Source organism: Pseudophryne corroboree, chromosome 2, assembly GCF_028390025.1.
Source record: "Pseudophryne corroboree isolate aPseCor3 chromosome 2, aPseCor3.hap2, whole genome shotgun sequence".
Taxonomy (NCBI): Eukaryota; Metazoa; Chordata; class Amphibia; order Anura; family Myobatrachidae; genus Pseudophryne; species Pseudophryne corroboree.
In genome coordinates this window covers 442,751,807-442,770,735 of record NC_086445.1, presented here as the reverse complement: position 1 = coordinate 442,770,735, position 18,929 = coordinate 442,751,807, and the positions used below count along the sequence as shown (strand labels likewise).

Genomic DNA, 18,929 nt, shown 5'->3' with positions numbered 1-18,929 from the left:
AGGCTGGTCCAGCAAGAGGGTTCTCTAGTTTCTGGGACCACACACTAATTGCGGTGTGATTGCAATTAGAGCGTGATCGCAGTTAGTGGGCGACCTTGCCCTGCGATGGACGGCCCCCAGCATGCAAAAGAACGGATTGCAAAATCTGTTTTCTAGCAATATTTGCAATCCGTACTGAATAGTGTCCTGAGTTCTTATTTTGATTGTGGATTTCTAGTGCTGTTAGAGCACGAACTGCAGCCGGATACAGAGAAAAGAAAACCTAGAATTAGCTACTGGGCAACAGGAATTGTGGGTGGTAAATAAAGAGGAATGTAATAGTCTGAGCATTTCTAAAATGATTTGCTGTAGGATTTGATATAAAAACTGGTTTTGCCTTTAAATAAAATCATTGCTTTAAATATTGCAGCAAAATTGACCAAACATATCTTTACTTTTTCATATATGTACCCTATTACATTCACCGAAGAGCTTCTTTCTTCTATAGTGAGTCTTATTTTCAATTGTAACAAACTTCATATACTTTATTAGTTCTCAAATTCTTAAACTGTCACAGTTTTACCCATTGGATATCTGTTATTAGGCTTCAGGGTCGGATTGGCCCATTGGGGTACCAGGGAAACCAGCGGTAGGGCCCACTCCTTCCTCTAGGGATCAGGTTCCAGACTGTGCACTTGTATTATACATGGTAGATATGTTGCATTACACTGCACTAGACTATTGTGTATTTCAAGCCTCTGTGGAGGCTGGCCACACCCCCTTTGTAGGCTGGCCACACCCTTAAGTATGGGCCCATATAACTGCATTCCCCCGGTAGGCCCTTCATGCCCCAGTCCAACACTGTTAGGCTTTATAACATAACAAGAACTTCAACCCTGCCCTAACACTGACACAAATTAAGGGAGAGCTTTCCAAGGCGTTCCTTAGTACAGGTTGAGTATCCCTTATCCAAAATGCTTGGGACCAGAGGAATTTTGGATATCGGATTTTTCCGTATTTTGGAATAATTGCATACCATAATGAAATATCATGGTGATGGGACCTAAATCTAAGCACAGAATACATTTATGTTTCATATACACCTTATACACACAGCCTGAAGGTAATTTTAGCCAATATTTTTTATAACTTTGTGCATTAAACAAAGTGTATCTACAGTCACACAATTCAGTTATGTTTCATATACACCTTATACACACAGCCTGAAGGTCATTTAATACAATATTTTTAATAACTGTGTGTATTAAACAAAGTTTGTGTACATTGAGCCATCAGAAAACAAAAGTTTCACTATCTCACTCAAAAAGTCCATATTTCGGAATATTCCGTATTTCGGATATTTGGATATGGGATACTCAACCTGTACTGAGAAATGTAAAATAGCACAGCTGTCTTACATCCATTTAGCTATACAGTACGTCTAATCCACCAGCAGCTGTGCTTTTACTCCGTGCAGAACAGACTGACCAAACTGAAGGTCCTCAGAGGACAGTATCGAACGTGAATACCCAGTTTTGTCTAAACCCAAATCTTTCTGATCTGCCTCCCCTATGTAGCAAGTAAGGCAGAGCCTGTTATGCTGGGAGTCACTTTGCCCTGTGATTTTACAGCACAGAATTACGCAATCTTCACTTGAGCTACAAGCACTTTACTAAATAGGTCAGAATGGAGTGTGTGCTCTGGCATTGCCAGCTCACACCGCAACAAGTCTCCCAAGTGCAGGTAATGGGTGGAATCTCACCCCAAAGGGATAATTTGCTATACATAGAAGTGGAGAATTAGAGCACATATGATCCAACATAAAATCCCATTCCACCTAGACAATATTAGCAGTACTGAGGAATGGACTGTACAAGTAAAAGGATGCATGGTAAGACAATATAAGAGCAGCACAGTGGTGTAGTAGGGTTTGTATGTTCTCCTTGCATTTGTGTGCTTATTCCCACACTCCAAAAACCCACTGGTATGTTCATTTGCTACTGACCAAAATTAACCCTAGTGTGTGCACATGTGAAGAGATTGTAAGCTTCACTGGGGCAGGGAGACAGATGTGAATGAATATTAAGTACCAAGTAATATCTGTTTGCCATATAAATAACATAATAAATAAGGCTCTGCTTTGTTGGGTCCTGCATATTCTTTTGAAGAACAATATAAACTATCTAGCAACCAGGGCTGCTACGTAAGCACATGTTTTCCTAGTAAGTCACCGCATAGTACTGGTGCCACAACACAGGTAGTATAACAAATTACGGCTACCAAAGGCAAATATATGTGAGAATTGCTACACGCACAGATCACATTGTGCATTAGCAATATAATCATAAATAACACCAAATTAAATTAAATCTTTGGAAAAATTCAGTTATGTATAGCAATTGGATGCCCACGTTTACTCTCAGCCAAAGGTAATATTAGGTGCAGCAATAGCTCAGTGTTATTTTTTATGGAGAGATATCCAGCTTTGTGCAGATCTACTTGTTATGGAGATAACATTCTTTAAACACCCCAAATAATCTTTATCACACCAAAATTATCCTGAGTGCACATAGATGTTACAGCTGCTAAAGTGCAACGTTAGGTGTGAAATGCACACTTTATAATAAAACAGAGAACCTTTCAGTTTGTGGTTATTAATTCTGCTTCCATTGGTGATTCAGACCTGAACAGATATGGGAGTTCAGTGTTTAAATATATAATCGTGGTGCATCTAAAATTGCCTTACACTGGATCAAATTACAGGTCTTGGAAATTCCCATAAGCTTACGATGCAAGTCTGCTCCTACCATTACTCAAACTATAAGAATAATAAATAGCTTACAAAGTAGCAATACTATTCTATAGATTTTCAGCAACAGCCATCTTAAACAAAGAAATAGAATGTGATGGCAGTTAAGAATCACTTGAACCTTCCAGCCTGCTCCATTTTTTTATCTTTTAAGTGACTTCAACCCTATTTAATACTTAGCTCTTTGTAGGGATATTCATATGCCTATCCCAAGCATGTTTAAATTACTCTACTGTCTTAGTCTCTACCACCTGTAACAAAATATGCAAAAAGGAAATAAGAGCGGCTAAAGTAGAAACTGAAAAACTAGTAGCAAAGGAAAGCAAAGCAAATCCCAAAAAATTATTTAAATACATTAATAGCAAGAGATTAAAGAAGGAGAGTATAGGCCCTTTAAAAGACAAGTTGGGAGTCTTAAGCAAAAATGATAATGACATAGCGGACACACTAAATGAGTTTTTTTCAACAGTATTTACTAGAGAGGACCCAATTCAGGGACTAACACATAATCTCAATAATGAGAATATCCCACTGATAGGTACTTATTTATGCGAGGAAGTAGTCTGTGACCGATTAAAACATTTAAAGATTAATAAGTCACCAGGTCCCGATGGTATTCACCCAAGGGTTCTAATGGAGCTTCACTCTGAACTTGCAAAACCGCTATTTTTGATCTTTAAGGATTCAGTAATATCAGGTATGGTTCCCAAAGACTGGCGCATAGCGGAAGTAGTGCCTATATTCAAAAAGGGAAATAAAGCTGAACCAGGTAATTATAGACCAGTTAGTCTTACATCTATAGTGGGGAAAGTATTGGAAGGTATTCTAAGAGATAGTATTCAGAAGTTCCTTGAAGTCAATAAGGTCATTAAAAGGAATCAACATGGGTTTAGGAAGGACAGATCCTGTCAAACCAATTTACTTGGCTTTTATGCAACAGTAAGCGCAAGCCTAGATCAGGGTAAAGAGGTGGATGTAATCTTTTTAGATTTTGCCAAAGCATTCGACACTGTACCACACATGAGACTTATCTACAAGCTACAAGAATGAGGGCTAGGAAGCACAATATGCACTTGGGTCAAAAACTGGTTAGATAATAGGGAGCAGCGCGTTGTGGTTAATGGATCTTTTTCAACTTGGACTGAAGTGCTAAGTGGTGTGCCGCAAGGCTCAGTATTAGGACCGCTATTGTTCAATATTTTCATTAACGACCTAACAGAAGGTCTAGAGAGCATGGTGTCAATTTTTGCAGATGATACCAAATTGTGTAAAGTTATAAATGCGGAGGGGGATGCTGAGTCGCTTCAGAATGACTTAGTTAAATTAGAAGCTTGGGCAGCGAAATGGAGAATGCGCTTCAATACAGACAAGTGTAAGGTAATGCACTGTAGTAACAAGAACAAAAATAACACCTACCTACTAAATGGGGTAAAATTGGGGGATTCTGTACTGGAAAAGGACTTAGGTGTCCTCATAGATAGCAAACTAAGCAGTAGTACCCAAAGTAGGACTGCAGCAAAGAAGGCTAATAAGATATTAGCATGCATAAAATGGGGAATTGATGCTAGGGACAAGAGTATTATACTCCCATTATATAAATCACTTGTGAGGCCACACCTTGAATACTGTGTACAATTCTGGGCACCTTACTACAAAAAGGATATCCTGGAGCTAGAAAAGGTTCAAAGGAGGGCGACCAAACTAATTAAGGGTATGGAGACACTGGAATACGAGGAAAGGCTTGCAAGACTAGGCATGTTTACACTGGAAAAGAGGAGATTAAGAGGGGACATGATCAACATTTACAAATATATAAGGGGACATTATACAGATCTTGCGCAGGACATGTTTTTGGTTAGATCAACACAGAGAACTCGTGGACACTCGCTCAGGTTAGAGGAGAGGAGATTCCGCACAATACGGCGTAAAGGCTTTTTTACGGTAAGGACGATACGTGTTTGGAATTCCCTGCCTGAGGGAGTTGTAATGGCGGACTCAGTCAACACCTTTAAGAATGGGTTAGATAAATTCCTAATGGATAAGGATATCCAGGGTTACGGGGCATAGTCACGCACTATGGTTATTATTAAAAAAAAAAAAAAGAGGGGTAAAACGTAACGGCAGTCATCAACTTCAGTGAAAATTTTCTACAAAATAATCGTGCATAGGAGACCACAAATAGGTTGAACTCGATGGACAATTGTCTTTTTTCAACCTTAGATACTATGTTACCTCTGAATTGAGGCTATTCCACTTATCCACTACCCTTTCTGTGAAGTAATTTTCCTAAAATTTCCCCTGAACCTCCCCCCGCTCCAGTTTCAGCTCATGTCCTTATGTTCTAATAGTGCTCTGCCTTTGAAGAATATCTCCCTCCAGTACCTTGATAAAAACCCTTGGTGTACTTGAAAGTTTCTATCATGTGCCCCCTTCTCTGCTCCAAACTATCTTATTTATAAGGTGTCCAAAAGGGACAAGATAATTGGGCACCTTTAAGTTGTACCACCAATCTAGTTGTACAGCATGATCATGTGTGAGGATGGAAGACCAGCGTCGCTAGACATATGCCGGGCAGTTACACAAGTCAGTGCACTTGATCACAATGAACAGTTGCCGAGAGATGACTCTACACACAAGTTTTAGCCCAATATTTCTTTATTGAGTTACCTGTAGCTAGCCATATAAGGGAAATTTGTTTGGAAATTATAAAGTTGCCAAATTATCCATGCTTCCAGCTTTATTTTTGATATTCTTAATGTCAAATACTTCAGACCACCACTTGTGTGATTGCAACTTTTCAGCCCATTTCACAAACAGCAAAGGATAATAAGAAACTAAAAAGTCCTCATTTACAAAGACTATACATACAAGTGTGTTGAATTTGATTTGACATTAATATGGACGTTTGTTTTGAAGGAGTGCACAATTTCAAACGTCCATACACCTTCACCCATCATTTAAGTTGATTAGAGATTGTAAAAAATGCAATGCATTTTTTTTTTGGGGTGTGGGGGGATTGGGATTGCAATTAATCATATTTTAAACAAACTTTCAAATAAGTTACATGCAAAAACAAGTACATGGAGACAGACTTACATTTATATATGTATTTTTTTTTTCTTAATTTTTGCTTTTTTAAAATAGAACTGTTCATTTGTAAGCCTTTTGGCAAAATTATATGGTCAGCATTATATGCACTGCATACATTCGTTATACCAGCAAGTGTAGACAGTAGAAGGCAGCGATGAACACTGTGCTCTTTGGCAAATAACCAAAATAATCCCCATAAAGTATATGTAGGGTGCATATGTACAACGATGCATTACAATCAACACTTCATGAAAATCCAACATTTACCAAATGGTTGTGCAGGTTTCAGAAGTGACTAGTTGGAACGTGAGCAATATTCTGTTTATAATAAACAAAAAAAAAAAAAAAAGTTTGTGTTTGAGGTTAATTGTCCTATTCATGTATATAACTGTAAAAAAAAAAAAAAGTAATAAGGTGTTCAGAAATAAAGTAGGTCAGGTCATCTTTTGCGAACAGCACCACTGATTGAACACCCCCCCCCCCCCAGTGCACAGTATTTTGCAAATACCTATCATACTCTTATTTATCACATAAAATGATATTCTAAAGACAAGTCCTACATAAGGGGGGGAAAGCCCAGATAAAGCAGTAAAAGATGAAAAGCAAACATAGCAGCTTACACGTGTATTTACAGTTTCACAGTTGTACAAGTTGTATATATATCTACATTCCAATATCACCTTGTCTGGATGTAGAAGACTCAGTCACATTTAAAGCTCAGCATAAATGAAAAATGCATCAAAATGTTTAAATACTGCACTTAAAATATTTAAATAAGTTGTAACATTTTAAAGCTTGAAGCTTGTAATGCTTTTGTGTTTGCCAAATGTGTCAACAAATGAAAAAGGGTTAGTAGAAAAAGTTTCCTAAATGATTTGGTAAGAAAGAAACTCCATGACTTTAGGAGGCACTGGCAGCTTCTGGACTTGATTTGTCGTCATTACTCTTCTTATTGCCATACGACATAAGTGCTGAAGGCTGGAAACATATTTGGGCGTAGCCCAGAAGTGTACATTTCCATCCTGAGTTCTGAGAGAAGCAAAAAAGAAAAGTAAGGGTTAGAATTTGTGAGATCACTGTAGCACTCCCATCGTCTAAGTGACAAGCTTACTTTATTCCGATTTTGTATCACCTGTGGCAACATAGCTATACATTAACGTTCATTTACTTCAGACTTCCAAATACTTACCCAGCAGCTAGAACACTGCCATCAGTAGAAAAGGCACAGCAAAGACCTTTATTTAGAGGTGCAACTTCTACAGGGTACGGGTTATCAACCCGCCAAAATCTCACCAACCTAAAATATTTAGATAAAAAAATAAAATAAAATAAAAAAAGACATCAGAATTGCGTCTTGTTCTTTAAAATAATCATTTGTGTGCTATATACAGGTTGAGTATCCCTTATCCAAAATGCTTGGGACCAGAGGTATTTTGGATATGGGATTTTTCCATATTTTGGAATAATTGCATACCATAATGAGATATCATGGTGATGGGACCTAAATCTAAGCACAGAATGCATTTATGTTACATATACACCTTATACACACAGCCTGAAGGTCATTTTAACCAATATTTTTTGTAACTTTGTGCATTAAACAAAGTGTGTCTATGTTCACACAATTCATTTATATTTCATATACACCTTATACACACAGCCTGAAGGTCATTTAATACAATATTTTTAATAACTTTGTGTATTAAACAAAGTCTGCGTACATTAAGCCATCAGAAAACAAAGGTTTCATTATCTCACTCTCACTCAAAAAAGTCCGTATTTTGGAATATTCCGGATTTCGGAATATTTGGATATGGGATACTCAACCTGTATAGACATTCTGCATCAAGCTACCACAACTGTTCTTTAATGTTTTAAAAAAAGTAAAGTCAGGCACACAAGGAGTCCATGTTCTCCCCAGGGTCTCCTATCTCTGGCGCACTGCCCATTAATTTTCTCCAAACCACCCTGCTGTCAATGCCTTTCAATGTCTGTGATTGAGAGCAGGGGAATGGCGGAATCAGGAACCAAGGGTTGGGCTGGCCTATACAACAGTAGGTCGGAATGTAGAGCGCTAGCCAGCAGAAGGTGCTATGAGCAAGAGAAAACGCTCACTGAATGGAGCCAGAAGTATCCCACGCTAGCTTGACCCAGTCCGACCCAGCACTGGAGGCAAGCACTATAGACACAGTCTTCCACTCTCCTACCAAACAATAAGTGAGATGCTTGGAGGTTCACAAAGTACTGTTGCTTACTTCCTGTGATAGGTTCGGTCCACCCCTGCAGGCACAATTTGCATCTTAATAGTTATAAATTGTAGGGAGTTCAGTTTCTTGTATGTTTGACAATAGTCAAGTAGATATATGGATAAAAGACTGCCACTGCTAACAAAGACTAATAGGAAGGCAGTGTTGTAAAAAGTAATGTGTAAAATAAAAACCTAAACGTCATATCATCTTAAGGATTGCCTATTGAATATTAGTATTTCCAGCAAAAAAAACCAGACCCAAAGAAACATAAGACCTATGCAAAGGGACACGGTGACAATTAGCAAAAGCACAATAAATCAATGTAGTGACTATCGTAGCAGTTTGCATCCTCTCATTATTCTAGGATCTATGAACCAAAAGAACTTTCTACTTTGCACAATTAGTTTTCAAGTTCAAGCAACTAAAAGCAGTGTCTAGAGAGCTTAAAGTTACTTTGAGGCTTGGAACAATTGTCTGTACTAGGACTGTCAACATGTGAGGTCACCAACATACGTCTGAAAAGTCAATACATATGTTTGTGGCACAATATCTAGTCATAGGTGGACAACATAAAATTAAAAAAAATATATACATTAAAAAAAAATTTGACTTTTGAGTTTCTCATTATATATTCAACCTAAGCTAAAATCCTGTATAGACTTTCATAATGTCACATTGAGAAAATAAATGTCTTGTGCTAGTCAACTGCTAGAGTATATAAATAATGTTAAAGCAAAGTCAATAAAACAAGTTAAGGGATCCATATATCTGCAACGGATTGTTGCAATTCCCTGATCCTCCACCTGAGTCAGGGCAACTGATTAAATCAGACATGCTGAATATCCCAGATTTGCAGATCCAAACCTAAAAATTATCTTAATTGCCAAATTGGGGAATTTTAGCATGCAGAAATTCCGATTTCCTGACGGATCGCTAATGATTGATGACTACCAATCGTTGTTTCGATCGTCAAAATGGATTGGATCAGGGAAATCCAGATGTATGGGGCCATTCAGGCAATCTAGATTAGCACAGTATAACAACTCAATAATCTTTATGATTTAAACAAAGTGTTAAACTTACTTATCATCAGCAAGACTTGCAATGTGTATTCCATCATGGCTAAAGGAGACTGATTTCACCCAATGACCACTGTCTCCCCCAGCAAATATGGGAGTTGGAGTAGGGAATAAGTGCCTAAAGGGGAATAAAAAAAGAAAATTAAAAAAAAAAAAAAAAAATCTGTGTCACAAATGTCAGAATGGTTTGAGAGAATACGCTGTGTGGATTTTACTTTCTATTGAACTTTTCTAACTGCAATTCTTTTTAAACATTACATACAGTATGAAGAGACCTCCTAGGGCACTTCCTACTGTGCCCTAGGAGGGTACAGTACCGTGCCCATATGCTATGCTTCTTTTATCTGCATTCTAGTGGGTTGTAGTTTACCTAAAGCATATACTCTTACTGCTAGCAAATGGAAGTGACATCTAAAGTTGGGTACACAGTACGCATTGTGTATCCAGTGACATTGTGCATGACGGAACCCGGCATCGGCAAAGTGCCTACACACTGGCAGCAACGGAGGCGGCTATGCTGCATTTGGCAGAATGGCCCTCGCTAGTAATGTCTTCTGTCGGCCTTGCATGTAGGGACCACCGAGGATGTCGCCGATGACTCGCGGGAGTGCGATTAGTCAGCGACATGGTGGGTAAAGACTAGATGATGTGCCTGATATGTAGGTCTATTATTTGGGATCGTATGACATATCGTCTAGCGTGTACCCAGCTTAACATGACCTCTAACCAACTTAAAACACTGCACAGAATGTCAGTAACAAAACATGTTTGCATTTCACTTCTGTTAAACAGAAGGGGGGGTAACTAGACAATAACCTAGGAAAGAAAACATTATTTTAACAGTTAAACTAAATACCCACAGCACTAAGATAATGGGTTCCATTCCCATCATGGCCCTATCTGTGTGGAGTTTGTATATTCTCCCTTGCATGGGTTTCCTCCCACAACCCACTAATATACCGGTATCTTGACTAGTTCTTATCCATTTGACGGAGAACACAATAATGAGGAGAAAAAAAAAAAAAAACACATTCATGATATTAACATACCCAAGCTCAAAAAGGATAGTCCCAATATGGGGATCCCAGACATATACTCTGGTATCATAGGATGCAGTAGCCAACAAAGCCCCATCAGGAGAAAATTCACAAGCTACCACATCATTGTAGTGTCCCTCCAGTTTACGGATCATAGTGTATTTATCCATGTCCCACAGAAACACCTAAAAATTAAAAACAGCTGTTATAGACTGGGAATTGGGGACACGCTGGACAGGCAGATCTAAGAAGCTAGTACTAATTTAAATGTCACACTACCAATTAAAAGTACAATACTTTCTCAGTGTCATACCCAGTATATTAATGGGATAACATTAAAAAGGGTACGCATGCAAAAACAAAAATCAGCTCAAGTTTAAAAAAAAAAAAATGGTTACTGCTAAAAGCAAGTTTTAGTAAATGCACAATATAAGAAAACAAAATATAGAATTGTGTTTGCTTTTAAGTCTAAGAAAATGAACAGTCAGGTTCAGCATTACAACTGCTGTTTACAGTGTTTACAAGTATAAAGCCAATTATACGAACATAATATAAAGTTATCATATGGTTACTCCAGTAGTACTCCCTTTGAGAGAATAAGTTCACTTGTTTACAAAAGGCTTGAATCACCGTGAGCCCAGGCAGAGTAACAGATACTGCAAGAAAAGAGAGAATTGACAGCCAAAAGAAAACACTTTTGGCAAACAATACAATAGCCAACAATTCGCAAAACTAATACCTTATTTTATTTAAATATCACTTTGCAGGATACACTGTCTGGCAAGTTACTTCATTTCTATATCGGACTATAAAGTTATAGCAGCTGTCATAAAATAGATTAAGGGGTTATTTAGGTCGGGAGCACTACGCATATTTAAAATGAATACTTTTTTTAATTAGTCGGTAAGATTTGCTTATTCGTTAATAAGAAACTTCCATTTATGCGGAGTATTAAAATAAAATAACCACAATAAAGCAAAAAAAGAAAAAGAAAAAAAAGAAAACAAAAATACGAACAATAAAAAGAAAAAAGGAAAAGCAGAAAGTGGACATCAACCAGCACCTGCGTACGTACAGTACACCTTGCAGTCGAATGCAAGGTTACTTCGTCCTATGGCATTGGTCGTCCCCAGCCTGGTAGCCAGAGATGCCACTCTTTCTGCCCAGCTAACACCACTGTGCTCTCCTTTCTGTGGTGCCAACTTAACCTCAATCACACCCATATTGCTGCCACCACCTGTGACAGGGAAAGCAAGAAGCTTATGGAAAACACACAGCCTACAATAGCATTGTGTTAACAAATATGAATGTCAACATCAAAATATGCTACATTTTAAGGCGTGAACTGCTCCTTTGGAAAAAAAAAAAAGGTTGCTTCACAGAAATTAGCAATCTAATTGCACTGCCAAAAACGTTACAACAAAAATACATATATATCTATTCAAACATTCATACTACATTTAAATAACAACCTGTTTATCTGTGCCATAAGGGCCTATAATAGGAGCAGCACCTGCACTGCTTTTAGATACAGCAGTAGGTCAGACTATGGCAACTGCCAGGGTGACTACATGGCTATAGAGTATCTCATGTGATGGCATTACTAAATGTGCATTTCCAGAACTATTTGCCATAGATTCAGGAATATCTTCATTATATTAGCATATGCAAAGCAAGGGATGCGGCTGATGACATAGGGTATAGATGCTGGCAATTTACTCATAAAAAGTATCGGAGATGGATCAGCTTGCCAAAAGCAGTGCAAGTTATTTATGCTGGTTTATATTTGTATCAAGTTTTATCATGCATCAAAAAAGTATCATAAAAAGGTACTAAATCTTTCAAGACACGCAGCACAAGCTTATTGTCATATGATATGATAGAAATAAGGAACTTTGAAACCTACAGCTTTCCCAGCTCCAACGGAACACAAAATGGAGGAGTCCGGGGAGAACGCACAGCAATAAACCCATTTCTGGTGTCCCCTTAACACTTTCATCATGTTGCCTGCAAAGAAAAAACAGAAATGCTTCAACATAGAAAAAGGTGTTTAAATAAGTGATACATTTAATCTTCATATGCATCTAGAGGACTGCCCATTCTTTCCCAGCAACCATTATGTACAGGGCCACCAGGAGTAATGCCAGGCCCAAGCAATGGAAGGTGGGGCCAGCAAACCAGGGGAGGCATGGCCAAATCAACTTAAAGAAAAATAGTGTAAAGGGGGGTACACATGGAGAGATCCGTGCTTAAAATCTAAGCAATCTTGCTAGATTGCTTAGATTTTAAGCACGGATCTGCCGTGTGTATGCCCCCAGTGATAGCGATGCGTGGCCCCGCGCATCGATAGCGCCGGTGCTAGATTGAGCCTGCATGCAGGCTCAATCTATCGGGTCGCTCACTTCACCGTTGTGTGAAGTGAGTGGCCCCCCTTCGGCTTCCCCCCTCGCTTAGCACATCGCGCTGTGCTGAGCGGGGAGAGAGATGTGTGCTGAGCGGTCTGTGTTAAGATCGCTCAGCACACATCTCTCCCGTGAGTACCCCCCTTTAGTGAAAGATTTATTCCCCTTCTCAGTTTTGTCTCACCATTATTGCATACCTGCCTACTTTGAATTTCTTGCGGAGAGGAGAAGCAGGTGGGCAGCGATGGGGGGGGCACAAGGTAATTGCATCGTTATTCCTAGCCCCCTCGGGGAGGAGAGAATGCTGCGAATGGATTGAGGGCGAAGCTACAATGATGCAATTAACATAGAATCACAAAATTAGGCCACCCGCCCACTTCAGAGATCGCAGAATTATTTTATTTATCGTCGCATTCTGCCCACTTCACTAGGAAGCGGGCAGAATGAGAGAGGGGAGCCCATTGTTCCAGGGGTGAGAGGGAATACCTGAAAAATCATGCATCTCCCGCAGGAACCGGGAGAGTGGGCGAGTAAGCATTACTACTTTCCCCAGACAAAAAAAAAAAAAAAGTGACCAATGGCAATAATGATCCACAAAGTTACAATAAATCGCTTTGCTTGCTTCCTCCCCCCAAGTCCAGGAAGTTCCATTTTTTATTTTTGAACCCACTTTTGAATGAACACCCGTCAGCTTATTAATTAAAAATAGAGTGCACTACATTGGTTACAATATCTTGAGAAATCAGCCTTGTTAGTCTGCCTTAGTGCAATATAGAATTTCTTCTAGTGCCCTGCTGCATACGAGATTATTGTCGAGATAACGTGGAGATAAAGTACATCATGCGTTCAGGAGTACTTATGTAGAACCTACCTGCTTTGTTTACATTCTGCAATAGTGAATAGAGTTTTATGGGGAAAACATAAAATGTACACAGTAAGAATAGGTAAAACATACCATCATCTTTAAGGTCCCAAACCCTGAGAGTTTTGTCTCTGGAAGCAGAAACAAGTATAAGGCTGCCATCTGGGGCAAAGGTCAAATCTCTGACAATTTCAGTATGATCCATTAGATTAAGGAGGAGCTTTCCTAAGGAACAAAAATGCATTTGATGTTCAAATACCAGTAACTGTTCTTTAACTATACCTACATGATCAGAGCCTTTTATGTTACTTTCTGGCAGTAGTTCGTGCTAGCACAGCCTTGACAATCAAAGCTGATCTTTTCCTTATTCATAGAATTCTAATCTCAATATATAAAAGAGCTGGAATATCAGCAAAACTAATTCAAATGAGACTGTAATAAAAGATCTGGAACATTGTATGCATAATAAAAAACAAAACAAAGCTTTGAGCTACAGCTGGTCAGAAGATAAATAATTCAAGGCTCAAAGTGCATTTCCTTGTATTTGCCTTCAGATGCCTGTAGGTTATCAGTCTGATTGGTATGCATACAATAAGCACAAAAAGTTTATCATGAAACCTTTAACTACCATTATACTAAACTGCAAACACATTCATTAGTCAAATTCAAATATAGTCAAGCACATAAAAAAAAAAAAAATATATAAAATATATATATATATATATATATATATATATATATATATATATATATATATATATATATATATACATACATACATACATACATACATACACACACATACATATATATATATATACTTTTTTTTTTTTTTACCATTTAAACCCCTTCCTATAACTCACCACCAGTATATCTGCCCTGCCTGCACAGGATTTGTCAGATATATAGTTACCCCAGTCTCCCCATGCCATCCGGCTCATGGGTCAGTTTTCTCAGGCAAAAGCAGCACATTCCAATTTTATATTACACAGTGCCTATATCTCATAAAATATGGCCCAGTGTTGCACTTCTGTGATGTTGATGGGTGCCGACAGCTGGGAATTAGCACCTATAAACCACAGTAAGCCTAGTCTATGGGAGGGATTTAATACTACATTATGTTGGAGCAATGTCTGATATGCCGTCAAGGAGCTTAAATGCCAAGAGCGGTGGCATGACATCACTCAAATCACGGATTTTGCCTCATACCCTCATAGGGAGTGCAGGAAAATATGTGTTGGGACAGCATACGTAGGGGTGATGCATGCTTCACATATCCCCTGTATGTCACATGTTGTTACATCACGCAGAATGTAATCATCTCATGTGATCTCAATGCAAATGAAATACAGAATATAAGAGAGGAATGTCTTTGCATTACATCAGCAGCAGCCTGAAGCTGCCGCAACTAGAATACCCAGCCATACCGAAAAGAAAGACGAATAGCTAAAATAAGGACTGAAGCTCTCCACACTCAAGTGGAAGGCCAGTCTGTGTAGCTCATAGCAGTGACATGGCCAAATTAACATACCCAAGCAGTCACATGTACTTAGAGGCTGACTGCCCTTTTTACATATAGAAATATTTTATTAACAAGCCAATGACATTTTGTGTATGGAAACACTGCAATGTGCTTTCTCTTAAAGACAAACACAGGAAAGGCAGCATTATAATAATAGGAAAGTGATCGAATATCACTGATCCTCATTTAAGCTGGGAGAAGCCTCTAAACATCATTGCCAGAGAGGGAAGAGTTTCACATGTTAAATCCAGAGTGAAAACCAGCACACTAAACACAAAAGGTGGCATATGTTTACTGTTTGGGGAGTTTTAACATGTTGTAGAAATATAATTTGCAAAATGAAAATAAGTACTTGTGAAAACGGTTTATTTTCTAAAGTGTATATTTCCACACAGAATTATGCATGAAGAGGAAAATAAATAAATTATAAAAAAAAACTCATACAGCCCAAATAGCTCTTTCAGCATTTCCCACAGCAATAACAAATAATAATAATTAAAAAAAAATACCTGTATAAACATCCCATATCTTGATTCGTCCATTGCTCAGGCCTGTAGCAAGGAGAAGCTGATCCTGGCCAAACTTGAACCGATGCCATTCTATATTCACACAGCGGCTCTGTTTTTCTGAGACTGAGGATCCAAAAGCCAGGCTCCAAACAATGTCCCCGCAGTCTATGGAATGGGCTTGAGGCTTGTTGCTCTGTGCTACATCACTGTTCTGCCGCGAAAGTCTTCCATTAACACTAGTTTTCACACTGCCAGCAGCACTGGAAAACGAGAATGGATTTTAATGGGGGGAAAAAAAAAAAAAAAAGGGAACTCAAATGAAGAATTAGCAGTAGACAGTAGGTTGTCAAAGCTGCATATTTTCCACTAACACAATGTTAACTTTCCAGGAAGCAGTTATCAGACATATCTTTCTGATTAAGAGGCGCATGCCTACACAACAAAAGGACAATCAACTGATAAGTTGTGTATTGTGAAACAAGCCTATAAACAATTTGTGGGAGAGGGGTTGGGTTACAAATAATAACCAATCGAAATTAATAATGAAATGTTAAGTAATTACTTTTACTGACATGTGTAAATAGCTTGCGAGTATGCTTCTAGATATTTTTATAGAAATCGCTATACCAGTAGTTCTTAAACTGTGTGCCATGCACCCTGGGGTGCCTCGGTACACTTGCAGGGGTGACTCGGATTGGTGGTCCAGAACCAATTCAAATTATTTATGGTCATGTAATAGGAAAAATCAGTGCTGGTGGCCGGCAATCATAAAATATGTGAACAATCAGAAGTGAATCCTGTCCCTCACCACATAACGGACATATAATACAATTTACTTAATTTAATATCTCTTTATAATTTTCTCAATAGGAAACTTTTGGCCTTGGGGTGCCATGAAAAGACATTTGATACTATAGGGTACAGTGACTCTGAAAAGTTTGGGAACCGCTGGGCTATACGGTCATTAGGGTGCATCAAACACCCCATGAATTTTTAAAAGTAAGGAAAATTATTTGTCCCCATGCTACATTTTTTTGAATTGTTAAGAATATATTGCATACCAATTTTGAAGAATCTGAGATGCTATTTATGTGGCTCATCATGCCCCTGAAGATTAAAGATTTCTATTCATTTCTATTTTTCGAATTATTTTATTTTATTTCTATAAATTTCTATTTATTTTATCTGAAAAAGAAATAATGATTTGATTAATGATTTGTGATTTGGATGGGAACAGCCACGATAGGCCCATGAGGTTTCATGCTGTTCCCTTTCTTTGTTATATTTTTATGTTCTTAAATCAATGTAAGACACGCATTCATGGCACACATACAAAAGTTGGCTTCGTTTTGCTAAAGTTAGTTGTTTTGTATAATACAATACAGACAATTTTTGGGTGTGGAGGTGGACCACCTAAGTCAAATCGTACATCAAAAAAAATTTGCACAGTTGTTTCTATACTAAAAAGGTACATTTTAAGAATAGGGGCAGCAAGCATTCCGAATGTCGGGGCGTTTATGCACCCTAACGGTCATCACTAACTGATGGGAAAAAAAACATTTGGAATTACACTGTTTAGTAAGTAAGTCAGTTGCACAATACACATGCACAGATGTTACTTACAAGTTTTTAAGGCACTGAGACCAAGGAACCAGTTTCACAATACGATGACCCTGAGACCAAGCAAAATAAGATCCGTCTGGTGCGAATGCCACTGTCCAATTTTCACGGCCATACTTCTGCTCAAATGGAGACGTTGGTAATATAAGTTCCCCAATGCTCCGTGATCTTGCTACAATAAAGATCCATAACTTAAATATACACAGCTCAAATAACATTACTTAACATATCTATAGAAGGTTCTGTTTGCCAATAGATATTTACTTGAAATGAAGGCTATTAAATGTAAAAGCAATACATTCTGTTTCTGCATAGGTGCTTGACATTTCATGATTTTAGACTACTTAAAGCGTGCAAGAAGAAAACAAATCTGTGAGGATTGTGATAAGTCATTAGTCTCGACTGTATTAAAAATTGGGAGACAACTCAATAAATAATTATGCACAGAGTACATCAGATAAGCCCTCGGGGCGAATACATGTACTTTTAGAAAGAACAAGTAAAATAAAGAATACAAATGCATAAAAGTAACATGCACATGCCCAGAAATGTCTGACAACCTTGACAGATGAGGATACTAATGCTCCTCTCAGAGAGGGTGGGGCTGATGGATGGGTGTGTGTGCATGTGAGCCCTATGGGGGTTGGGAGGGAAGGGGGAGGGAAGGAATGAGATGGCTTGGTTGGATGAGTGTCAAGCAGCAGAAATAGGCAAAGTAAATTCCAAACAAAGTGGGGGAGGGAAGCACAAAAGGAGAAGTGTGTAGAAACATGCAAAACGCAACATATACAATGGAGGCGCAACCTGCACCGAGAACACCGTTACATTAATAGATGACAGCTACCTCACATAAAATCAGAGTAACGCAAGACATTATATACAGAATACACACATTTTATACACAGAATACAGATTATCACCTTTTCTGCCAACAAATTCTACTTTGTATTATTTCCAATTAACAAAAATGTGATATATTCAGCCATCTGTATGAAGGAGAAATCAGAGCAGTAAAATCTTAATAACCAAACGATGAAAAGGTCAGGGTGCCCATAGTGTAGGAGCCTCCCCCACCCACAGCAGCAGGACACATATGACAACATGACATGGGTATGTACTAATAAGACAGAGCGGTGACACATTGCTATGACGTGCTCGAGTACAGGCGATGCCACTGCCCCCATCCCGAGCACAAAGCTGCTGTAGCCCCGGCACACGGACGACACCCCGCCAGCAAGGCACCGCGTACAGTGCCAGATGAATGGAGCAATGGACGTAGGGAACACGCCTGTCCCTGCACCGCACGGCCCAACGTACTCACCTATTTCATTATCGTTTACAAAATCGGGAAAGCTTGCCATCTAAATAGGAACCAGACGTCTAGGGAAGAAGGTGTCACGAGGAATAAGGCCAATACTGGGGAACAGAGAGCACTCCGGCCGCGCACTTCACTCGCACACACACCCGCACTGGCTGCTGCAACACAACTGACTACTAAGCTCAAAATGGCTCACACACTTTACACAGCCCCACACCGCCCTAGCTGATAGAGAGAGAGAGAGGGGCGGGGCCAAAGTCATCTGGTTCTCACGCATGCACTCGAGGCGTTGGCCGCTCTCCGGCAGACACAGTGTGTAGGGCTGCCATCTTGAATTTGGGCAATCTGCCATAAAACTGGTGCACAGGACAGCGAGAGTTCTGCCGTCTGGAATTAAAGCTATATGATCTAACTACAGTTTCATTAACTTGCCTGTAATAAGACAGTAGACCA

At 38.9% G+C, this 18,929-nt stretch overlaps 1 protein-coding gene across 1 annotated transcript; it reads right to left on the bottom strand.

Annotated features, from left to right (window-relative positions):
- Positions 1 to 5,425: 5,425 nt before the first annotated feature.
- WSB1 (WD repeat and SOCS box containing 1) lies at positions 5,426 to 18,702 on the bottom strand. Its single transcript, XM_063953664.1, has 9 exons — positions 18,480 to 18,702; positions 17,162 to 17,330; positions 15,539 to 15,798; positions 13,601 to 13,732; positions 12,150 to 12,250; positions 10,256 to 10,428; positions 9,211 to 9,324; positions 7,068 to 7,175; positions 5,426 to 6,907 (listed from the first exon to the last, which is right to left on the bottom strand). The coding sequence occupies exons 1-9, from the start codon at positions 18,517 to 18,519 to the stop codon at positions 6,745 to 6,747; spliced, it is 1,260 nt and encodes a 419-aa protein (XP_063809734.1). The 5' UTR covers positions 18,520 to 18,702; the 3' UTR covers positions 5,426 to 6,744.
- Between the last annotated feature and the right edge of the window lie 227 nt (positions 18,703 to 18,929).